A 22,620-nucleotide genomic window follows, 5' to 3' on the forward strand; every position below is an offset into this window, starting at 1 on the left:
ATATAATTTGAAAAATTCATTTATGTTGCTGTATAAAGTTGGAGTTCTTTTTTTTTTACTACTATATAGTATTCCATTGTATGTATAGACCACATTTTGTTCATCAGTTCAGCAACTGGTGGATATTTAGGTTGTTCCCAGTATATTTGTTAGTTTGTTTTGTTTTTTACTATTAGAAAAGCTTTCACTATTCTCTTTGTGCACACGTGTAAGAATGGTACATACCCAGAAAAGGAATTGCAGAGCTGTAGTGTATGCAGTTGTTCAACCTCACCAAAGTGGTTAAGCTCCCACAAGTAGGACTGTGGTTCCTTTTGTGCCACATCCCTGCCAATACTTGGTATTGACAGACTTTTTACTTTTTGCCTTTCTGATGAGTTTTAAATAGTATTTCACTGTGGTATTCATTGACTTTTTCCCCTCCAGAGTGTTAGAGATCTTTCCACGTGCATTAAGTAAATTTGCCTTAAGTTGCTCCTACCTAGGATTGAAGTACACCAGAGCTTGTTCCATCAGTTCCCTCCTATTGAGCTGTTTACATTCTTTTTATTTTATTTTGTATTTTTATCTTTGCAATTGCAGTCTGTGCTGCAGGTAAAAATCCTTGTGTACGTCTTCTGCACACGTGACTTTTTCTCTAGGACTGTGGTCTTTACCCGCCTTCTCTGAAGCCCACAAGCATTGGAGAAACACCAGCTCTGTAAATTGCTCCATTTTTCCCCATATTCCTATAGTATCTGATAGAGGAAGGAGTATGGTGTGAAGCCATGAGTCAGTTGTTCAGGGCCAAGGCCAGTCTCGCCTGCTGCCAACACTGTCTCTGCTCTGGGCTTCCTCATCATGCCACCTTCTACCTCTTCATCTGCCAAAGGGCTTTAGGTCAGGTGGGAAACTTATCTTTCACATCAAGGAAGGGAGATGGAGATAAGCCTGGGGCAGGCGAGAATGAGCTTGATCCTTCTTCTGCCCTGCCAGGCTTTTAGGGACCTTTGTGTGTGTGTGTGACTTAACATTTTTTTGTTTTGAAATTTCACTTGTCTGTGGCATAGATTTTATTTATAGTAACTGATCTAATACTGTATGAAAAGGCATGTTGATTTAAAATTAATCATATGATTACTACTGCCCTTTTTTTTTTAATTTGAGACAGAGTCTCACTCTGTCACCCAAGCTGGTGTGCAGTGGCGCGATCTCGGCTGACTGCAGCCTCTATCTTCCGGGTTCAAGCAATTCTCCTGCCTCAGTCTCCCCAGTAGCTGGGATTACAGGTGCCCGCCACCACGCCAGGCTAATTTTTTGTATTTTTAGTAGAGGCGGGGTTTCACCATGTTGGCCAGGCTGGTCTCAAACTCCTGACCTCAAATGATCTGCCTCGGCCTCCCAAAGTGCTGGGATTACAGGTGTAAGCCACCACGCCTAGCCAATTACTACTACCTTTAAAACAATGTTTTCTATCTGAGGATGTTGGGATAAAATCCACTCTAGGTATACATTACAACCAAGGGCAACCCCTCTAGACTAGAATGCTGCAGGTTATATTTGCAGGGAGGGCTGTTTCCTTTTCTTAGGAATTTTGATCATTTGGACAGGATTCCTCCTTTGAGGGAATCAGCACTGAGGCCCTGATATGGAATATTTCCATCACACCCCAGGGTTGGCCTGTGCCCTTTCACAGTTCCTTCCATCCCTCATGCCTGGCTGTGGGCAACCCCTGATCTGCCTTCTGTCACTATAGATTAGTGGCGTTTCAAAAGGAGCATTTATATATTTTTAAAAAGATTCTTCAGAGTTTTAACTCCAAAAATTGCCAAGAAAATTAGATTCTATGAATTGCATCATCAGCAAACACTGAAATCTGTTCATTCAATATTGGCTTCCTTCTGTATTCAATGAATTATCTTTTCTTTAAAAATATCTTTAATATATAGTTTGGTACCTGCAAAACTTTGATCACTTTTTTTCTTTTTTAACAGGTGGTGCTTTGCATATCAGTTGATGTATCTCAAGACTATAACCAAGTAGAGAATGTCATAAAACAAGTAAGAGGTTGGGCTAATTGGAATTCGCCAATGTGCTTAACTTTTGATTTGTTCTTGCCATTTTGCTATGTGGCTTGGAATGGGCACAACTTCTCTATAGGTTTAATAGTTTTGGTTTTTTTTTTTTTTTTTGGTTTAATAGTTTTGTAAATTTTATTTATCATCATGGATTTGCTACTGAGTGGTTTTTCTTCTCTGTTTCTTAATGCCTGCTCTGCTACATTTTTCTAGGCACAGGAGAAACTGGGTCCAGTGGACATGCTTGTAAATTGTGCAGGAATGGCAATGTCAGGAAAATTTGAAGATCTTGAAGTTAGTACCTTTGAAGTAAGTAAAAATGTTTACTCACTGGAGTAGCACATACGCTAAAAGCAGAGCAAGCCACGGGTAAAAGCTTTAAGAATCAATTAGGTGAATGCATTCAGATGTCCATGGAAGCTTTCGAAGACTCTGGGGGAAGGCTGAACAAGGTGAAGCTGGACAAGGTTTTCGTTCCAGTGTCATGACCATTGAACCTTAAGAGTTTAGACATTTTATACCTGAGAAAACCAGCGAAAATGGGAATGGAACTTCTAATCTGACACAGATTACGGTAGCAATTCACTGAGGTCATATTTTCAAGAGAGTACTTTGTAACCTAAGAGATGCTGGATCATGTCAGACATTAGTATTATTAACAAGGAGAAACCAAAAAAGTTGAAGAACAGACTCACTAGAGTTCTCAAATCAATATAAAAAGATACTGCATCTTATTGATGTTTATATTTTTAATCAGGTTTACCAAGGAGCTTCTCTTGGTTATTTATTTCAGCACCAAAGAAATGAACATTAGATTTGAAATTTTTTTTTTTTCTTTTTTCAAGATGGAGTCTCACTCTGTTGCCCAGGCTGGAGTGCAGTGGCATGATCTCCGCTCACTGCAACCTCCACCGCTCAAGTTCAAGTGATTCTCCTGCCTCAGCCTCCCTAGTAGCTGGGATTACAGGCACATGTCAGCACACCCAGCTAATTTTTTTTATTTTAGTAGAGATGGTTTTCACCATGTTGGCCCAGCTGGTGTCAAACTCCTGACCTCAAGTGATTGGCCCACCTCGGCCTCCCAAAGTGCTGGGAGTACAGGCATGAGCCACCACACCTGGCCTGAAATGTTTTAAAAATGGAAAACGTTTTTTAGTTGCCAGTGCATCAACAATCTTTTTCTTTTCTTTTTTTTTTTTGAGACAGAGTCTTGCTCTGTCACTGAGGCTGAAGTACAGTGGTGCAGTCTTGGCACACTGCAACCTCTGCCTCTCGGGCTCAAGCAATTCTCATGCCTCAGCCTCCTGAGTAGCTGGGACTACAAGCACCCACCACCGTGCTCAGCTAATTTTTGTATTTTTGGTAGAGACAAGGTTTCACCATGTTGGCCAGGCTGGTCTGGAACTGCTGACGTTGTGATCCACCTGCAAGCACTGGGATTACAGGAGTGAGCCACCACACCCAGCTCAAAATCTGAAACCGTTTGAGTGCCAACATAATGCTCAAAGGAAATGCCTCTTATGGCATTTCGGATTTCAGATTTTCAGATTAGGGATGCTGAACCAATAAGTACAATACAATATTCCAAAATCCAAAAAAACCCAAATCCAAAACACTTCTTGTTCCAAGCATTTTCGATAAGGGACACTCAACCTGTACCACGGTTGGTGCATTTTCTAATGATAGGAAATGATTTTTATTTAAAATGAATTCTATCTCAGTTATATGTTTGCTTTATTATTTTCAGTTTTTAATTTAATTGAAGTTCACTTGCATGTGAAATGCCTGTACACACGCCGGGCGTGGTGGCTCACGCCTGTAATCCCAGCACTTTTGGAGGCCGAGGTGGGTGGATCATTTGAGGTCAGGAGTTTGAGACCAGCCTGGCCAGCACGGTGACACCCCGTCTCTACTAAAAATACAAAAATTAGCTGGACGTGGTGGTGGGCGCCTGCAGTCCCAGCTGCTTGGGAGGCTGAGGCAGGAGAATCGCTTGAACCTGGGAGACAGAGATTGCAGTCAGCGGAGATCAGGCCCCTGCACTCCAGCCTGGGCAACAGAGCGAGACTTTGTCTCAAAAAATAAATACATAGATACAATGAAATGCCTGTACACAGTACTTTGGCATGTGTGAGAATTAAGCACGTCCTGTGTGACTCCACTGGGGCGAGGACTGTTGGAACTTGCACCTGGTTTCTTCTGGACTTTTCTCCCTGGGTCTTTTCCCTTTGCTGATTGGGCTTTGCATCCTTTCCCTGTAATAAGTCTTAGTCCTGAGCAGGACCATCTGCTGAGAACTTACACCTTCTAGTGAATCGTCAGCCTGGGCGTGGTCTTGGGGAATCCCAATACTCTTCCCTTAATTTTCCTTTTCCTGTGGTTTCTTGGTGCTATCTCCCCTCTTATCTCCCTGTAGATGTTAAGGAGAATTCTTTTGTCCTTCATTGTCTCTGCTTTGTACGTGTGTTTACTTTCTCTCAGAGGCCAGTGGCTCTGTCTTTGGTGCGAGAGAGTTCACTGGGAGTCTGGAGGCCCTTGGCTGTGTTTTCACATTTCAGAATCAGGCACTAACAAGGTTGACTGGGACTTCTTTGCTTGTTTGTGGACCTGTTTGACGATGGACCCTTTGGAAGGGTGATTGTGTGGTCATATTTGTGGGCGTAGTTTCAATGTCATTATCTGTGAATCTTTTCTCTTGGGTTGGTCAGAAGCCCTGAGGAGTGTCTTCCAGCCTCCTGTGACAATAAAGATGGGGAGAGTGGTGTTGTCTTTGTGTACACCATCTAGGCAGACTTTCTCTTAAACCTCTCTCTCTGTCTAGACTTACTTTCCCTAGAAACGGAACCTCCAGTCTCCTGCCAGGCTGGAAGAGGGGTACAGATCTGCCCTGCGGAGAGGGGAAAGGCATCTAAGATCTAACTCCTTTTTTTTCATTGTCCGACATTCTTTTTTTTTAATTGAGGTGAAATTCATATAACATTAAATTAACCGTTTTTAAAGTGAGCCGTGCAGAGGCATTTAGCACATTCACAATGCGGTGCCACCACCACCTCCGCCTACTTCTGAAACAAACACATCACCCACAGGGCAGCCCTCACCTGGTAAGCAGTTGCTCCCCATCCCTGCTCATCCCCACACCCGATCTCTGACAACCACCAAACTGTATTCTGTCTCTGGTAATTTAGTATGGTTGGAATCATGATACGTGCCCTTCTATGTCTGGCCTCTTTCTCTTGGCATCATGTTTTTGAGGCTCATCCCACATGTAGCATATATGGGTGCTTCATTCCTTTTTATAGGGCGATAATATTCCGTTGTATGGATTGACCACATTCTGTTTAGCTAGTCATCGTCAATGGCCATTTGGGCTGTTTCCAGCTGATTGCTTATTAAGTAGACTCTTAGTTCCTGCTCCTATCTCAGCCCCATGCCGGCCCACCTTTCCCTCCACCCCAGATACTCTTGCGGCTGGAGCCTTTTGGGGTTCTGTGGTAGAATCTGGCTTTTTAGTTTCTCCACTCCCCGCTTAGGTTTTAGTTTTTTGTGGTCTGCTAAGTTAGTTATCCCTCGTCAATCTGTTCTTCAGCTTCCAAAGGGTTATTGCTGTTATTTTTATTCCTGTTTTCTTTGTTCTTATGGGTTTTTGCCTTAAAAAAAAGTCTCTTTACTGAGATTTTAGCGAGGTTTCTAAAGGGAGCTGAGGTAAACACATGTGTTCAGTGTGCCATCTTTTTCCAAATATTCTTTTAGAACTTTTTTTTTTTTTTGGAGACGGAGTCTCGCTCTGTCACCCAGGCGGGAGCGCAGTGGCTTAATCGTGGATCACTGCAACCTCTGCCTCCCAGGCTCAAGCAATTCTCCTGCCTCAGCCTCCCGAGTAGCTGGGATTACAGGTGCCCACCACCACGCCTGGCTAATTTTTTTTTTTTGTATTTGTAGTAGAGACGGGTTTTCACCAAGTTGGTCAGGCTGGTCTTGAACTCCTGACCTCAGGTAATCCACCTACCTCGGCTTCCCAAAGTGCTGGGATTACAGGCATGAGCCACTGTACCTGGCTTAGAACATTTTTATTATCAAAACAATATTATGTTATTAAAACACATTTTTGGAAAAACATGAGAATCCCAGCATCCTAACTCAGTCAGTTATGATCTTCTGTATTTCTTTGGTCTTCCCTCTGAGCATGTGTACTTTTACTTAACCTTTGAAGTAATTACAGTTACAGCATGCATGCAGTCTGGCTTCTGCTTTTTAAACTTAAATAGCATAGATATTTTTCCCTGTCACTTCCAGTGTTTCTGGTCATCATTTAAAAAAATTATCTAGGCCGGGCGTAGTGGCTCACACCTGTCATCCCAACACTTTGGGAGGCCGAGGTGGGCAGATCACCTGAGGTCAGGAGTTCGAGACCAGCCTGCCCAACATGGCAAAACCTTTTCTCTACTAAAAATGCAAAAAATGAGCCAGGCTTAGTGGTGGGTGCTTGTAATCCCAGCTGCTCTGGAGGCTGAGGCAGGAGAATCGCTTGAACCCGGGAGGCAGAGGTTGCAGTGAGCCAAGATCACACCACTACACTCCAGCCTTGGCGACAAGAGCGAAACTCCATCTCAAACAAAAACAAACAAAATCTAATATTCTCTTGAATTAAAATATTATGATTGTATGTTCATGTTCTGTCCATAATATGAAAAAGAATTATGATTGATCTCAAGTTCCACAATTGAGGTATTTAGTTTTTATTTACATGCTGATCTAATATTTTTACAAATATTTGAACATTTGAAACATTTTAATGCATGGATTATTAGATTTTCACGTTAAAATTTAAGGTTTTTAAGAGCTTGGGCTAGGCACAGTGGCTCATGCCTGTAATCCCATCACTTTGGGAGGTCAAGGCAGGAATATTGCTGGAGCCCAGGAGTTCAAGAGCAGCCTAGGCAAAATAAGAGGACCCCGTCATTACAAAAAATACAAAAATTAGCTGGGCGTGGTGGCATGTGCCTGTAGTCCCATGTACTCAAGAGGCTGAGGCAAGAAGATTGCTTGAGCCCAGGAGATTGAGACTGCGGTGAGGCAAGGTTGCACCACTGCACTTCAACCTGGGTGAGCGAGTGCGACTCTGTCTCTGAAAAAAAAATGATAATAGTAAAAAAGCAAAAACTAAATAAATAAAAATTAAAAGCTTGCAAGTTAAGGAGAAAATATACTACTAGTACTCTTACCCATCCAAGGTTGCACCACTGCACTTCAACCTGGGTGAGCGAGTGAGACCCTGTCTCTAAAAAAAAAAATGATAATAGTGAAAAAGCAAAAACTAAATAAATAAAAATTAAAAGCTTGCAAGTTAAGGAGAAAATATACTACTAGTACTCTTACCCATGATAAATGGGAGAGCCAGTGGTTCTTGAGACCCAGAGCTGTGCTAGCGCTTACCTTGTGTTTTCTCTTTTAATCCTTGGAACAGCCCTATGCGGTCATACCCATATTAACCTTGTTTTCAGCTGAGAAAATGAGTAGAATGTCTGACTTGCTTATTCATCATGAAATAGGCAATAAGTGGGAGAGCCAAGGCTTGAAACCAAAACTTTTAATCACCCTCCTACTCTGTTTGTGCTTTTCTTATTGCTTAAAACAATAGGGCTACAAATACTTGGAAGTTCTTTACTAAAAAAAGTCTTTCAGAAAGTACTACCCACAAACATGTAGTATACTTTTTATAAGGAGAAAACTAACTTTGACCAGTTTTCAGGAAAAACATAACTGCTGTCATGGTCAGAATGCAAGACTAGACTGAAACAGGCTTCAAATGGTAGGTCCCGAGCCTTCAAATAATGGTAGGTCTCAAATCACATTTCATTTATAGCAAAATGTCATCAGTCGTTCATTCAGTAAGCCTGTTGAGCTTCCCAGTCACTTGAGCATGCATTGAAGAACTGAAATCCAGAAAGCAGACTAAATTCTCCATGAGCACAGCCTTGAGGCTTTTGACCTCATGCACTCCTCATGTGGCCTCTTTGTTCCCTGCAGAGGTTAATGAGCATCAATTACCTGGGCAGCGTGTACCCCAGCCGGGCCGTGATCACCACCATGAAGGAGCGCCGGGTGGGCAGGATTGTGTTTGTGTCCTCCCAGGCAGGACAGTTGGGATTATTCGGTTTCACAGCCTACTCTGCATCCAAGTTTGCCATAAGGGGATTGGCAGAAGCTTTGCAGATGGAGGTAAAAGTTGTATTCATTTTTGTATTTATTCCTCTCCACTCAACAATATACATTCCACTTTAGTTTTGTAGCTTCTTTACATGTGCTATTGTATTAAATTAGAGATTTCTAGATTTGACATTAGTGAAAGAGAATTGGCTCAACCCTGAGTTTTACAGTTAACATTTTTCGTTGCATGAAGATTATAGTTACAACAGATGCAAAATGGTAATGGGATTTTTGCTTGTTTAATTTAATACGCAAAATACTAGTAATATCTTCATAGTGTTATTGGTCTAATACTGTGTGAATGTGAGTAAGGTTAACCAGATACTTTATTTTATAGAGATTTTTCTTTAACAAAAAGATTGTCCTTATGACTGAATAATACATGAAATTAGTATGTTTGAGGGAAGAGCTTGAATCAGCTGCTACTTTTTAGCTTTTAGACAAGTCATTTAACTTGCTCTCAGTTTCCTCATCTGTAAAATGGGAGGGTTGGAATAAAGCAATAATTTGACTCCCAGTATTTATATTTTTATATCTTAAAGAACTGTTGGGAAAATGAATGCTTTTTATTTACATAGTTAATAGAACATTTTGTGGAAGAAGGATATAGTTAGGATTTGCATCAAAATAGCATTTGTCATGATGAGTGCAACTTTGTATCTCAGCTGCATGAAGCCGACTTCCACATTATTGTCACACAGGAATGCTTAGAGAGCATCACATACGTATCTACCCAAAAATCACATGCTGAAAAAGGCAGGGTAAAGTTCTTTCCATTGCTCTGTACAGTCGTCCCCTCTTATCCACAAGGGATGTGAGCTAAGACCTCCAGTGGATGCCTAAAATGTTAAGAGCCCAGAAGGGTATTGACTGTGGCCAACCCTCTTATAGTAAGAGTGTGCTTTTGGGAATCCTGGTTGATGATTTAGATCAGGGGTTGACAGAACTTTCACCAAAGAGCAGACAGTACATATGTTAGGTTTTAAAGGCTGAATGGTACCTAATACAGCTATTTAAGTCAGCTGTGATAGCAGGAAAGTGGCCTTAGTAGACAATGTGTAAATGAACAGTTGTCACTGTGTTCCAATAAAACTTTACTTATAAAAAACAGGCAGAGGGCCAGATCTGGCTCATGGGCCATAGTTTGCTGACCCCTATTTAGAAGACCCCCATAAAAGACCTTGATGGTGTGTGATAGAGTACCACATTGGTTAGATATGGGACGAGTGTTGCAGTACAGATGAGTTACTGGGACAGCGACAGCCCCTATGTGCCACGTAGGGACTGAAAGACCATGCCATTCTCATACCAAAGGAACCAGCCACAGATTTTGTTGTTATAATATGCTTAGCCAATAGGACTCTGATGGCTGTGAAATTTCAAAAAAGAATACTGGTATTTCTTTTGAAGTTTTTAAATTTGAAAAGTCCTTTCGTGAATACCTGTTTTATTTATTTTTATTTTATTATTTTTTTTTAGAGACAGCGTCTCACTCTGTCAGCCAGGCTGGAGTGCAGTGGCCCAATCATAGCTCACTGTAGCCCTGAGAAGTGATCCTCCTGTCTCAGCCTCCCAAGTAGCTAAGACCACAGGTGCACACCACCACGCCTGGCTAATTTTTAACATTTTTTGTAGAGAAGGGGTCTCACTGTGTTGCCAAAGCTGGTCTCAAACGCGTAAGCTCAAATAGTCTTCTGGCTTTAGCCTCCCAGAGTGCTGGGATTACAGGTGTGAGGCAGCACTCCCAGCCACCATTTTATTTTTATCACAGTTTTGTAAAATATGTGAGGGAGATGTTGTAATCCCACCTAAGGAGAGGAAAACCCCATTTTCAGTACATTCAATGTGTTGCTCAAAGTCACATAGTTACTTAGTGACAGAAATCGTGACACGATCCAAGCCTTGACTCCAGGTCTGCTGCCCTTTTGCAGCAGATGATGTGTCCAGCTAGTTGGTTCACCTGGCTGGTTGCCTCGGCCCCTTACTTTGGTCTTAGGGTCCTTGTAGGTGAAGGGGTGTTTGCGGGATGAAGAATCTGCCCATTAGGACTTTTTGCAGAGCTGTTTCAGCATTCACTAATTTAGAGCCAAGTATATAATCGGGGTGGCCTGGTTCCACTTCAAGTAGAACAGAGATGCTGAAAAAGAGGAAAAAGAAAGTGGATTGCTGGTACAGACGGAGCCCCCCAATCTCTGTGACAAGTGTGATTTGCATACTGCAAGTAGCCGGTCTGCACACTCAAGTCTGCATGACTTCTGTCCTTATTTGGACTCTATTAAAAATGCCCTCACTTAAAAAAAAGAAAATAAAATGAACTTATCCCATAAAAAAAATAGGTTCTGGGGAAAAGCAATGCAGTCATCAAAATCTAGTTTGTTCGTAGTAGAACTTGCATCAAACCAATTACTGTGACCCTACAGTAATTATAGTAGCATTTTTTTGAAACCTGGATAATTTGGTCAAGGTAGGTGTGTTTTCTGTCAATGAAATCTTATGTAATTGCTCAAACTCTAAATACTTTTTTTTTTTTTTAAATTTTTATTTTCTGGAGAGAGTCTTGCTTTGTTGCCTGGGCTGGAGTGCAGTGGTTTGATCTTGGCTCACTGTAGCCTCCACCTCCTGGGCCCAAGCAGTCCTCCCACCTCAGCCTCCCAAGTAGCTGGGACTACAAGTGTGTCCTACCATGCCTTGCTGGGTTTTTTTTGTTGTTCGTTTATTTTTTACTTATTTTATTTTATTTTTTTTGTAGACATGGGGTCTCACTATGTGGCCTGGGCTGGTCTTGAACTCCTGGACTCAGGTGATCCACCTGCCTTGGCCTCCCAAAGTTCTGGGATTATAGGCGGTGTGAGCCACTGCATCTGGCCTCTAAATATTTGTAACAATTCTTTGGGTTTAATTAACTTGGAAGTCTCTCTGTCCACCTCCCTTTGCCCCCAAACTAAGGTAGGACCCTGGCATTGTTATGGGCACCATGAGTAATTTTGAAAGAATGCATTGTTGGCACTTTTTGGTCTTTTTTTACTCAGTCTTTTAGGAAGAAATGCAAAGATTTTAAAAGTTGATCTTTTGGAAAGCAAACTTCGGAGGTGTGTTATAGCTAAAGATGCGGTAGCACAGACCAAGCCAAAACCAAAAAAAAATTGATGCTCCCTTTTCTGCTTTTCCTACCCTGATCATGCCCCTCTCCTCCCATCTCTTCCCTCTGTGGTCTGAAAGTCAGTTAAAGCTTAAATTCCGGAGTTTCACGTACACAGCTGTGATCTTTCCAGCCCCCACCGTCTTTGTTTTGATGGAATGGGGAACAGCACATCCTGTGTGGATTATTTTAATAACAAATCTGTGTTTGTTTTTTTTTTTTTTTTTGAGACAGAGTCTCACTCTGTCGCCCAGGCTGGAGTGCGGTGGCGTGATCTCGGTTCACTGCAACCTCTGCCTACCTGGTTCAAGCGATTCTCCTGGCTCAGCCTCCCAAGTAGGTGGGATTTCCAGGTGCCCACCACCACGCCTGGCTAATTTTTGTATTTTTGGTAGAGATGGAGTTTCACCATATTGGCCAGGCTGGTCTTAAACTCAGGTAAATCTGGCCGCCTCGGCCTCCCAAAGTGCTGGGATTACAGGTGTGAGCCACTGCACCTGGCCCACAAATCGGTTCTTGAACAAGTGGTCAGTTGTCTTTCTGTTTGAGGTTGAGGCCAGAGAGAAGGTAGGAAGTAATAGGATGGGCGTGGGGCAGAGTGAGGGGCACAGAGAATGGTCCGGCAACAGGGATGAGGAGAAGCAGTGACCAGGCAGCAGGCGACTCAGTGAGGACCTGGCTCATTTGTTCTTAGAGAGAGTGGTGATCTCAGGGAACTAGCATTGTCTTATAAGAACAAGTAAAGCCAGACTGCCCTCATTTTTGTTTATGACAGGGTTATGAGCTCAGTAGATTAAAAGAAGGTGTAGATGTGGTTTAATATATTCAGATTTTAGCAAATTATTTGACCAAGAGTTTCAGGAAACTAGAATCTTAACCTTATGCTTTGTTCTCAGAACAATACTGGCATGTAGAAGTAATTCAATAAGTGCTTGTTGTTGCATGAATAAATAAAAGAATATGCAAATGGTGAGGTGACTAGCCACTGGAGGTATCCAGCCAGAGACTGGGAGAGTCATTTGGTTGGATGGCGTAGCGACAATACCCATCTAGAAGCGATTGGACTGGTTTCTCCCAAGCCCAGTAATCTGTCTTCCTACCTCATGAGGAAGCTGCTCTGAAAAGCTGTTTTAACCTTTGGCAATGCAGCCATAACCTTGATTTTGAGAAGCACTGCTCTGTCATCCTGTCTTCCATTAGCTTTGGAGCCAGCATCCTCCTTTAGCATGAGAGAGAAGGCAGAGGGGCAGCGTAATCGTGAGTTTCTGGCCAGTCAGTGTCAGTCTTGATGTGGGCTGCCTAATGACAACTCGCTGGATTTTTTGTGGTGTTTTTCTCTGGTCTGTGCACAGTGGAGGGCAAGGCTGGGGAAGATGAGGTGTTCACAAGTCACTATCTCAAAAACAAGTGGAAGCGAGTTTCTGGCTCATCTGCCTCACTACCTGGCCCCAATCCAGAGCTATTTATGAGCATGGCTGGGCTGTGAAGCTGCATGCCCTGGCGATGCCCAGTGGATGGGCTGTCCCATGCCCTAATTGCGCTGGAATGGAACCCACAAAGACATCTCACTTTCATGACTGCACTTTCCAGGATGGCTGGCTTGGATCTTCTGCTTGCAGGCCTGTGCGTGCTTCTCCTTCCCCTTGCAGCTCCCCTTAAAGCCCTCAAAACTGCTTCACTGAGGGAACCAGGGAAGAAAAGGGCTGCATGAGATGAGACTCTGGGCTACTCTTTTTTTTTTTTGAGATGGAGTCTCCCTCTTGTCACCCAGGCTGGAGTACAGTGGTATGATCTCAACTCACTGCAACCTCCGCCTCCCGGGCTCAAGCAATTCTTCTGCCTCAGCCTCCCAAGCAGCTGGGATTACAGGCACCCACTACCAAACCCAACTAATTTTTGTATTTTTGCTAAAAACAGGGTTTCACCATGTTGGCCAGGCTGGTCTCAAACTCCTGACCTCAGGTGATCCGCCCACCTTGGCCTCCCAAAACGTTGGGATTACAGGCATGAGCCACCGTGCCTGGCCCCTGGGCTGCTCTTAAAGGCCTTCACATTAGGCAGTGTGGTGTTGATTTTCAGCCTAGAGTACCCTCCTGAAGATGTGCAGTGGCTGATCTGTCAGCTGCCTCTCTGCTTCCAGATCCCTTAGGATCCCTAGGGATGAAAAACTGAGCCAATACCAAATAAAAATCATGGCAAAGAGGTTTTCATGGTATGAACCATTGCTCTTAGAGTTGCTAATTGGCAGGGCGAGATAAGTGTGTGCAGCAGGGCTGTGGCTGAGCAATCTGTGGGAGGGTGTGTCCCGGCCAACAGCAGAAGAATCTGCTGGAATTGTTGGGGTTGCGTGTATGAGTGGGGGTGTGAAGCGCAAAGTGTGCAGGCGAGGTGGTGAGGCACACAAGTGTAACAACCAACTCCAAGTGTCAGATTTAGAGGAGCCACATAGAGTTTCAGATAAGGCAGAGGGCTTTCCCTATGTGAATGCAGGTTGAGGTTGTCCACAGGGGAGGTACTTGGCTGGTCTGTCTTGGAGGTTCTACCCAGTGGTTCTTCTTGTTGGTTCAGTGGAGGAGGAGGAGGTGACTCTTGACCTCCTAATGGGCAGAGGCCAATTGTACAGGGAGCTCTGGAATAAGCAGACTTCTCAGGGACAGTTCTGGACTGGGTTTGGGGTGGGGCACAAGAAGGGGATAGGGCAGCAGATTTTAATGACCCCAATGTATTTTGTGGATGAAATTAACACAAGAGTGTCAGAAGCAGTCTGAATGGAAAACAGATGTGCAATCTGGTGAAGAAAGGAGGGGCAGACCGGTCCCATTGCCTTGATAAAGGGCTTGGATGTTGTGCAGTGCGTGTGAGAACTGGGCTGTTTTTAAAACACCGCCCTCCTCATTGGATGTCTCTCAGGGCCTCTGCCTGGGCAGCAGGAGCGGAAGACACTGCAAAGGAGGTGACTTGCCATACTTTAGGGCCAGCTGTTTTCTCGGGTCTAGGTTAGGGTGAGCTTTTTGCCTTCATTCTGGAATCATCTTCATGGAGAGGGATTTCTCAATGCAGTTGGTGTAGTTCCCTGCTTACAGAATCACCCCATTGTTCTCACCGCTTTTTGGGAATCAGGGCAGCCAGTGCAGGTTGGCTGTGTAGGACCTCAGTGTGTCTTGTTTACTGAAGGTACATGTGTTGTTTTGAAATGCAGGTGAAGCCATATAATGTCTACATCACAGTTGCTTACCCACCAGACACAGATACACCTGGCTTTGCCGAAGAAAACAGAACAAAGGTCAGTATCCTACCTGTCCCGGTTTGAACCTCTAATGTTTACTGCTTTCCTGATTTTCTTTCTGCTCTTCAGCTCATACTCGTTTTCACCAATCAACAGTGTTTATTGGGTAGAGTGCCTAGCTGGTTTCTGATGACCTTGAGATTCTCCCAGCATATATTCCTTCTTTCCTTCCTCTTTTCCTTCACTTCCTTTTCTTAAAGTTTAATTTAAATTTCTACCAGATTTTTTCTCTATAGCGACAGGGCCTCACTCTGCCGTCCAGGCTGGAGTGCAGTGGTACAGTCATGGCTAACTGTATCCTCAAAGTCTCAGGCTCAAGCAATCCTCCTGCCTCAGCCACCTGAGTAGCTGGGCCTACAAGCGTGTGCCACCAAACCTAGCTAATTTTTAATTTTTTTGTAGAGATGGGGTCTCACTATGTCGCCCAGGCTGGTCTCAAACTCCTGGCCTCAAGTGATTCTCTCTCCTCAGCCTCCAAGGTGCTGAGATTATAGCCATTGCACCCAGCCATTTCTAGCACATTTTCATCAAAGAACTATGTCACACGGTTTTAGAGTCCAATATCAATCCTTTGCCTCATCTCTCCCATTCCCAATTCCTCCTCCCTAGAGGTAGCCATTTATTTTAACTAACATGTTTATACTGCCTTTTTTTTTTTAAGATTTAGAAATTATTTATTGACTTTCTACCGTGGAAGATAAAATTTAAGACCAGGCCAGGCACAGTGTGGCTCATGCCTGTAATCTCAGCACTTTGGGAGGCCAAGGCAAGAAGATCACTTGAGACCAGGAGTTCAAGACCAGCCTGGGCAACATAACGGAACCCTGGCTCTACAAAAAATTTAAAAATTAGCTAGGCATGGGGGCACATGCTTGTAGTCCCAACTACTCAGGAGGCTGAGGTGGGAGGATCATTTGAGCCAGGGAGGTTGAGGCTGCAGTGAGCCAGGATTGTACTACTGCATTTTGACCTGAGTGACAGAGAGAGAACCAATATCTAAAAAAAAAAATTAAAATTAAAAATAAAAAAATAAAAATTTAAGGCCAGCCATGGTGACTCACACCAGTAATCCCAATACTTTGGCAGGCCATGGCAGGAGGATTGATTGAACCCAGGAGTTCAAGACCAGCCTGGGCAACATAGCGAGACCCTATCCCTACAAAAAAATAAGCAAAATTAGAATAGTTCCACCTACTCGGGAGGCTAAGGTGGAAGGATAGTGTATTAGTCTGTTCTTGCATTACTATAAATAAATACCTGAGACTGGGCAATTTACACATAGAAGAGGTTTAATTTGCTCACAGTTCCACAGGCTGTACAGGCTGCTGCTTCTGGGGAGGCCTCAGGAAACTTACAATCTTGGCCAAAGGGAAAGGGAAAGCAGGCACATCTTACGTGGTCGGAGCAGGAGGCGGCGAGAGACGGGAGGTGCCACACACTTTTAAACAACCAGATCTCATGAGAGCTCACTCAGTATCATGAGAACAGCAAGAGGGAAATCCACCTCCATGATCCAGTGACCTCCCACCAGGTCCCTCCTCTGACATTAGGGATTGCAGTTGGACGTGAGATTTGCGTGGGGACACAGATCCAAACCATATCAGATAGTTCGAGCCCAGGACATTGAGGCTACAGTGAGCCAAGATTGCACCACTGCACTCCAGCCTGGGCCACAGAGTAAGACCCTGTTTCAAAACAAAAACATTAAGATTCATATCTGTTCCCCATTCCCTGTGTATTCCTCCCATCTCTTGAGTTAAATCAGGTTTAGTGCTTGTATTAATATGACTGCAAATACTATGCACACTTGGACCATGCTATAGTGACATTTCCTTTCTTGCCTTTTCATTTACTTAGCTTTGTAATTATCTGTAACTAATTCAGTCCCCGATTCAGACAGAACTGAGATTCTCCTTTTGATCCATGTGAGCACATTGGACATTCTGTTAGTTTCATTCTTTCTTCCTCAGACATTTCTCCTGGGGTCGTCCCCATTCCTGGTCTGTTCTAGATCTGCCACCCAGCAGTGGTCTCAGGACTTGTCTTTACCTCACACTGCACGTTCCCTTCTCCTCTCCCTTTGATGGAGCCCATGACTCTCACTTTTTTAGTTTATCTGCTCATTTTGGCAGAGCTATAGTATTTTCCACCAATTTTCTGAGAAAGGGCACATCAGAGGTAATATTGTTTTAGAAACGACATGTCTGAAAATGCCTTTATTTTAATTTTAATCTTTTTTCTTTTTGTTTGAGATGGACTCTTGCTCTGTCACCCAGGCTGGAGTGCAGTGGTGCGATGTTGGCTCGCTGCAACCTCTGCCTCCTGAGTTCAAGAGATTCCCGTGCCTCAGCCTCCTGAGTAGCTGGGGTTACAGGTGCGTGCCACCATTCGCGGCTGATTTTTTATATATATATTTTTAGAAGACACGGGGTTTCACCATGTTGGCCAGGCCAGTTTCCAACTCCTGGCCCACCCTGGCCTCCCAAAGTGCTGGGATTACAGGCATGACCACCATGCCCGGCCATTTTTTTTTAATTCTTGTTGTATTGTTTTGTTAAGTACAGATTTCTAGTTTGGAAATAATGTTTCCTCAGATTTCTTTGGGCATTTATTGATTTCCAACTTCCAGAATTTCTGTGGAATGCGATACCATTTTGATTCCCAATCTTTTGTATAGAACCTGTTTTTCCATTTATTTTTGGAAACCTTGTATCCCTTTTTATCTTTACTTAATGGATTTTGTCTTGGAATCTTCTTATTTCATGTGCTAGACACGAAAAGGAGCCCTTTTATTTTGTCAACTTTTGTTCTGGGACATTTTATTGTATTACTCCTTTTATCACTTCTTTCTTCCCAAAGTATTTCAAGTGTTCATCTTTCTGGAGCATTTATTATTCAGATTTTTGAACTTTCTGGACTAATCCTCTAATTTCCTTCTATTTTCTCTCATTTTTTTTTTTTAATCTCTTTGGCCTTTTGTTTTCCTTTCTAGTTTTTTTTATTAGCTTTATCCTTAAACCTTTTTGTTGAAATTTTTATTTCTGCTTGCTTACATAAAAATTACTTTAGATCTCTTTTCTCTGAATATTTAAAACAGTTTTTTTTTTTTTTTTTTTTTTTTGAGACGGAGTCTCGCTCTGTCGCCATGGTTGGAGTGCAGTGGCCGGATCTCAGCTCACTGCAAGCTCCGCCCCCCGGGTTTAAGCCATTCTCCTGCCTCATCCTCCCTAGTAGCTGGGACTACAGGCGCTCGCCACCTCACCCGGCTAGTTTTTTGTATTTTTTTAGTAGAGATGGGGTTTCACCATGTTAGCCAGGATGGTCTCGATCTCCTGACCTCGTGATCCGCCCGTCTCGGCCTCCCAAAGTGCTGGGATTACAGGCTTGAGCCACCGCGCCCGGCCAACAGTTTTTAAAAATAGCTTCTTATTTCATGGATTTCATATTTTCTTTTGTGTCTAAGGATATTCACTCTGGATGTTTAGCTTTGTTTTTTTGTTGCTGTTTTGTTTGAAAATTTCTTCTACATCTCGTAATATTTATTTCCTCCTACTTTCTTTTTCTCTGTTGTTGTTTTTTTAGGCTTCCTCAAATGTCTGGTGATCCTTGATTGTCCATATTTAAGAGTGAGGCACTAAAATGCCAATTGTAAATCTCTAGCTTCTCAGCTGTTTACTATGGGATGATCAGGAGAGGATGCAGCCACTTCATTAGAAGACTTTCATATGCCAGCATCTGCTTACTTTTCTCATGGTTTGATCAATTTCCCTAGTGAGGAATCATGTCATCTCCTGCCTTTGGGAGAGTAAGACTTGCTGTCTGTGTTGTGGGAGCCAAGCAGGGCAAGAGGGCTGGGGAGCTCACCACCTAAGTGCCAACTTTTGTTTAATTTTTCTGTTTCTGCAAGGTGCCTTATAACTATTCTTAGTGGTGACTGGTGTTCCAGAATTAAGAGTCTGGTTAGTAAACTGTTAATCTTCTGTCATTGTAGAGGAGATGATTTGGGGTCTGATGATTTGAGTCTCCATTGCACTTATCACAACAGGAACTTCTCATAGCACTTATAACAGACATATCTTTTATATAAAATGACTGCCAGTCGTTCTGAGCTGAATATAAGCTTCACACTTTTTCAATGGACTATTCCCTTTGCCTTGACACATAGTAGTTGCTTTTTTGAGCAAATGAATAGGTGAAGTGGGAAGAAAGGAATTAATCAGAACTTACCACCTTGAACTGTGGTTAATTTTAGTTTTATATTTTTTTCTTCTCTTTTATACCAATACTTTGTAAATGTGAAACTCTGCAGCATAAAAATTGGCACTTAAACTCCCTAGACTGTATATTTGTAAAAAGATGTTTGTGATTTAGAAGGTTTTTTCCCCCCTTTTCTTTTCTCTTTGGCTCTGCCTTTTTAAAAATTACTGCTATTTCAAAGAAGTAAATTTAAGCCAAATGTCCTGTCTTAGAATAAGCTTTGCAACATTTGGTATGCAGTCTTTTAGTTTGAAGCCAAAGCTGACAAAGGGTGGTGATTTCCCTGTTAAGCTTTGATTCTGATGTTGATTAAGTTGGGTTTTTTTTCCCCTTCAGTAAAATTTTGGGCAGACTTGTTTGGGTAAATACAATTCTACATTGATGTGTAGGCCCTTTAGGGGGCGCCATAGTACCTTAGAATCTTATGTGTATTTAGTGTGGTTATGCCAGCCTGGGGGTCTGGAAGAATGAATAGTGGCACCTTCAGAACAACCTTTCTCTTAATTCAGGTTCATAAGAAATACTTGATCTTTATGAAATACTTTACTTCCTATTTTAAGAAAATATAATCTGGTTTTTATTTTCTTTAATTCCGTCACGCTCATATGGTAAAGTTTACAGTCTCATGCAGTTTAAGGCTTTCGTTTGACACTTCTAATTGAAATTATTTGACGCTTCTAATTGAAACTATTTTGACACTTCTAATTGAAACTAATTGAACTAATTGAAATAATTTTTGACCACATATATGCAAGGCATCACAAAGAAAAGCCAAAGATAAATGATTTCTTATAAAACAGGCCCTGCCCACAAGAAACTTAAGAGGTAAAATGCAAATTCACAAGTAGCTATAATGTGTATTAAGGCAGGAATGTTCACAGAAGAAAGAGAGGTTACTGCCAGTTAGGTACCTAGGGAAGGCTTTTTGAGCTCGGTGAGAGTTGAGATGGACCTTTTGAGGAAGAAAAGTCCAAGATTCGGGGTCTGCAGCTCCAGCCTGGTAACTGGCATGCAGCCCATCTAGGGACCACTCAGGGTTCTCTCCTAAGTGGCTCCTTCTCTTTCAGTGTCCTGTGCGTTTGCCTCCTCTGCAGATCCTTTAAGAAGCATCTGTAGTTGTCGAATAGGGGCTGGGTTGCCACTGTCCCTGCCTTGGGCGCCAGGTTCATCCCCAGGGATCAGCCCTCTGCTGGCCTGGGAGTATGGTCAGAATAGAGTTGCTGGCCTTGAGAGCAGGCTTGCTCTAGACACAGGTCTAGCCTCTGCGGAAGCACCGTCACTCAGGCGTCTGGTCGGCACTGAGGTGTCAAAGAGAGGGTCTTTCTGAACTTGTGTCCGGTGATGTGTTCTCAACTATAGCTTTGACAGTCCTCACTGGAGCCAAGATTTCATATGTCCTCAGAGAATGGCAAAGGCCTCCTTGTCTTGCTTCAGCTACTGGGTAGAATTTTACATAGTAACTAGGTAGACACTGATTTAGAATCCAGAATGGCCTTATTCTAAAAATAGGAATCTGCCCAAAGGTAGAAAATTGGAATTATTTGTAAATCAGGAGGCTGTAAGAATAATTTATTTTGAATGTAATGGGTAATCATGATATTGTTATGTACATTTTTTTCCACTTTTAGCCTTTGGAGACTCGACTTATTTCAGAGACCACATCTGTGTGCAAACCAGAACAGGTGGCCAAACAAATCGTTAAAGATGCCATAGTAAGTAAAATCGTTGTTTTCTGTAGTATTTGTGTTTGCAGTACTATATTCCTGAAAAGATACTTGTCCTAGGATTTAACTTCAAAACATCAGTTATTAGAATTTTTTAGTCTGTTAGATTCATCATATCTAATATTGGACTCGACTTTTCTTCTTTTAGACGCTTTATTGACTCCATATTAGTGAGTAGGCTCCTGAAAACTGATCGTATACCTTAACCTTAGAAACAGGTTTACCAGAAGGATGTCTGGAAACCTGGAAACACCAGTTCTTTAAAAAGAAAATGAGACTTTCCTGGGCAGTGTAAACAATATATACTGTGTCCTTTTTTTTTTTTGAGATGATGTCTCACTCTGTCACTCCAGGCTGGAGTGCAGTGGCGCGATCTCGGCTCACTGCAAGCTCCACCACCTGGGTTCACGCCATTCTCCTGCCTCAGCCTCCCAAGTAGCTGGGACTACAGGCACCCGCCACCGCACCTGGCTAATTTTTTGTATTTTTAGTAGAGACGGGGTTTCACTGTGGTCTCGATCTCCTGACCTCGTGATCTGCCCACCTCAGCCTCCCAAAGTGCTGGGATTACAGACATGAGCCACCGTGCCCGGCCACAATTTATACTATGTCCTGTATACACCTGGCTGCCTTCTCTCCCATTCCTGTTTCCCAGTATCATTTTCCCAAAAGTTGGCTAACGAGAAAGTGCCACTAGCCCCGTGGGTCTGTCCTCCTGTCTTCCCTGTTGATATGCTTTTTTATTCAGAATCAAAAATGGTATTTTAAGAAACGATGTGCTGTGTTGTAGAAGAACAACATATGTGCCTCATGCTTTTTGACAACATTTCTGTTAATGCTGAAAAATACACACTTACGAGGGATGTCTGTAAACCACAGACCCACACTGAATTTGGAAAATCTTTAGGACCATTGGAATGAGAGGTGTCAGCACATGGTGGACAGCCTTGAAGTAGCATAAATGCTGTCACATTAGACTGAACTGAGCAGAATAAGACATAGTGAATTCTGCTGAAATATATACTATACGTGTGAACAGCTTTGCCCTGAGTGCCTTGAAAGGCCCAGGAAGATGGCACAAGTGGGACTTTATTTTTCCTGCTTATCTCAGGTCAAAGCAAATGCATTTGGTATTTGTTGTTGTTGTTGTTTTGTTTGTTTGTTTTGAGACGGAGTTTCGCTCTTGTTGCCTAGGCTGGAGTGCAGTGGCATGATCTCGGCTGGCTACAACCTCTGCCTTCTGGGTTTAAGCGATTCTCCTGCCTCAGCTTTCTGAGTAGATGGGATTACAGGGGCCCACAACCACACCTGGCTAATTTTTTGTATTTGTAGTAGAAATGGGGCTTCACCATATTGGCCAGGCTGGTCTCGAACTCCTGATTTCAGATAATCCACATGCCTCAGCCTCTTGGCGAAAGTGCTGGGATTACAGGTGTGAGCCCCGTGCCCGGCCCATTCAGTGTTTTTAATGATGCTAAATAGCTCTTAGTATTTTGGCAGTATTAATTTAGTTTAGTGGTTTTCAAACTTTTCTTCTCTTGACCACTTTATATTCTTACAAAATGTCAGCAACCCCAGAGAATTTTCGTTTATTTACATGGCTATATTTATTGATATTTGCCATATTTGAAATGGAAGCTGTTTATAATATTTATTAATTCATTAAAAATAACAAAAATGGCTGGGCGTGGTGACTCATGCCTATAATCCCAGCACTCTGGGAGGCCAAGGCAGGTGGATCACCTGAGGTCAGGAGTTCAAGACCAGCCTGACCAATATGATGAAACATCTCTACTAAACATACAAAAATTAGCCAGGCTTGGTGACATGCGCCTGTAATCCCAGCTATTTGGGAGGCTGAGACAGGAGAATTGCTTGAACCCAGGAGGCGGAGGTTGCGGTGAGCTGAGATCAGGCCATTGTGCTCCAGCCTGGGCGACAAGAGCAAAA

The 22,620-nt window shown here is 42.9% G+C and overlaps 1 protein-coding gene across 1 annotated transcript in view; it reads left to right on the forward strand.

Annotated features, from left to right (window-relative positions):
* KDSR (3-ketodihydrosphingosine reductase) overlaps nt 1–22,620 on the forward strand; it is a 41,216-nt gene that overhangs the window by 13,138 nt on the left and 5,458 nt on the right. The window contains exons 3-7 of the mRNA XM_011953610.1: nt 1,974–2,039; nt 2,271–2,366; nt 8,085–8,276; nt 14,603–14,686; nt 20,575–20,658. Coding sequence (XP_011809000.1) covers nt 1,974–2,039; nt 2,271–2,366; nt 8,085–8,276; nt 14,603–14,686; nt 20,575–20,658 — 522 coding nt within the window. The remainder of the gene's footprint in view (nt 1–1,973; nt 2,040–2,270; nt 2,367–8,084; nt 8,277–14,602; nt 14,687–20,574; nt 20,659–22,620) is intronic.

Source organism: Colobus angolensis, unplaced genomic scaffold (genome assembly GCF_000951035.1).
Source record: "Colobus angolensis palliatus isolate OR3802 unplaced genomic scaffold, Cang.pa_1.0 Scaffold369, whole genome shotgun sequence".
In the NCBI taxonomy this organism is placed as follows: Eukaryota; Metazoa; Chordata; class Mammalia; order Primates; family Cercopithecidae; genus Colobus; species Colobus angolensis.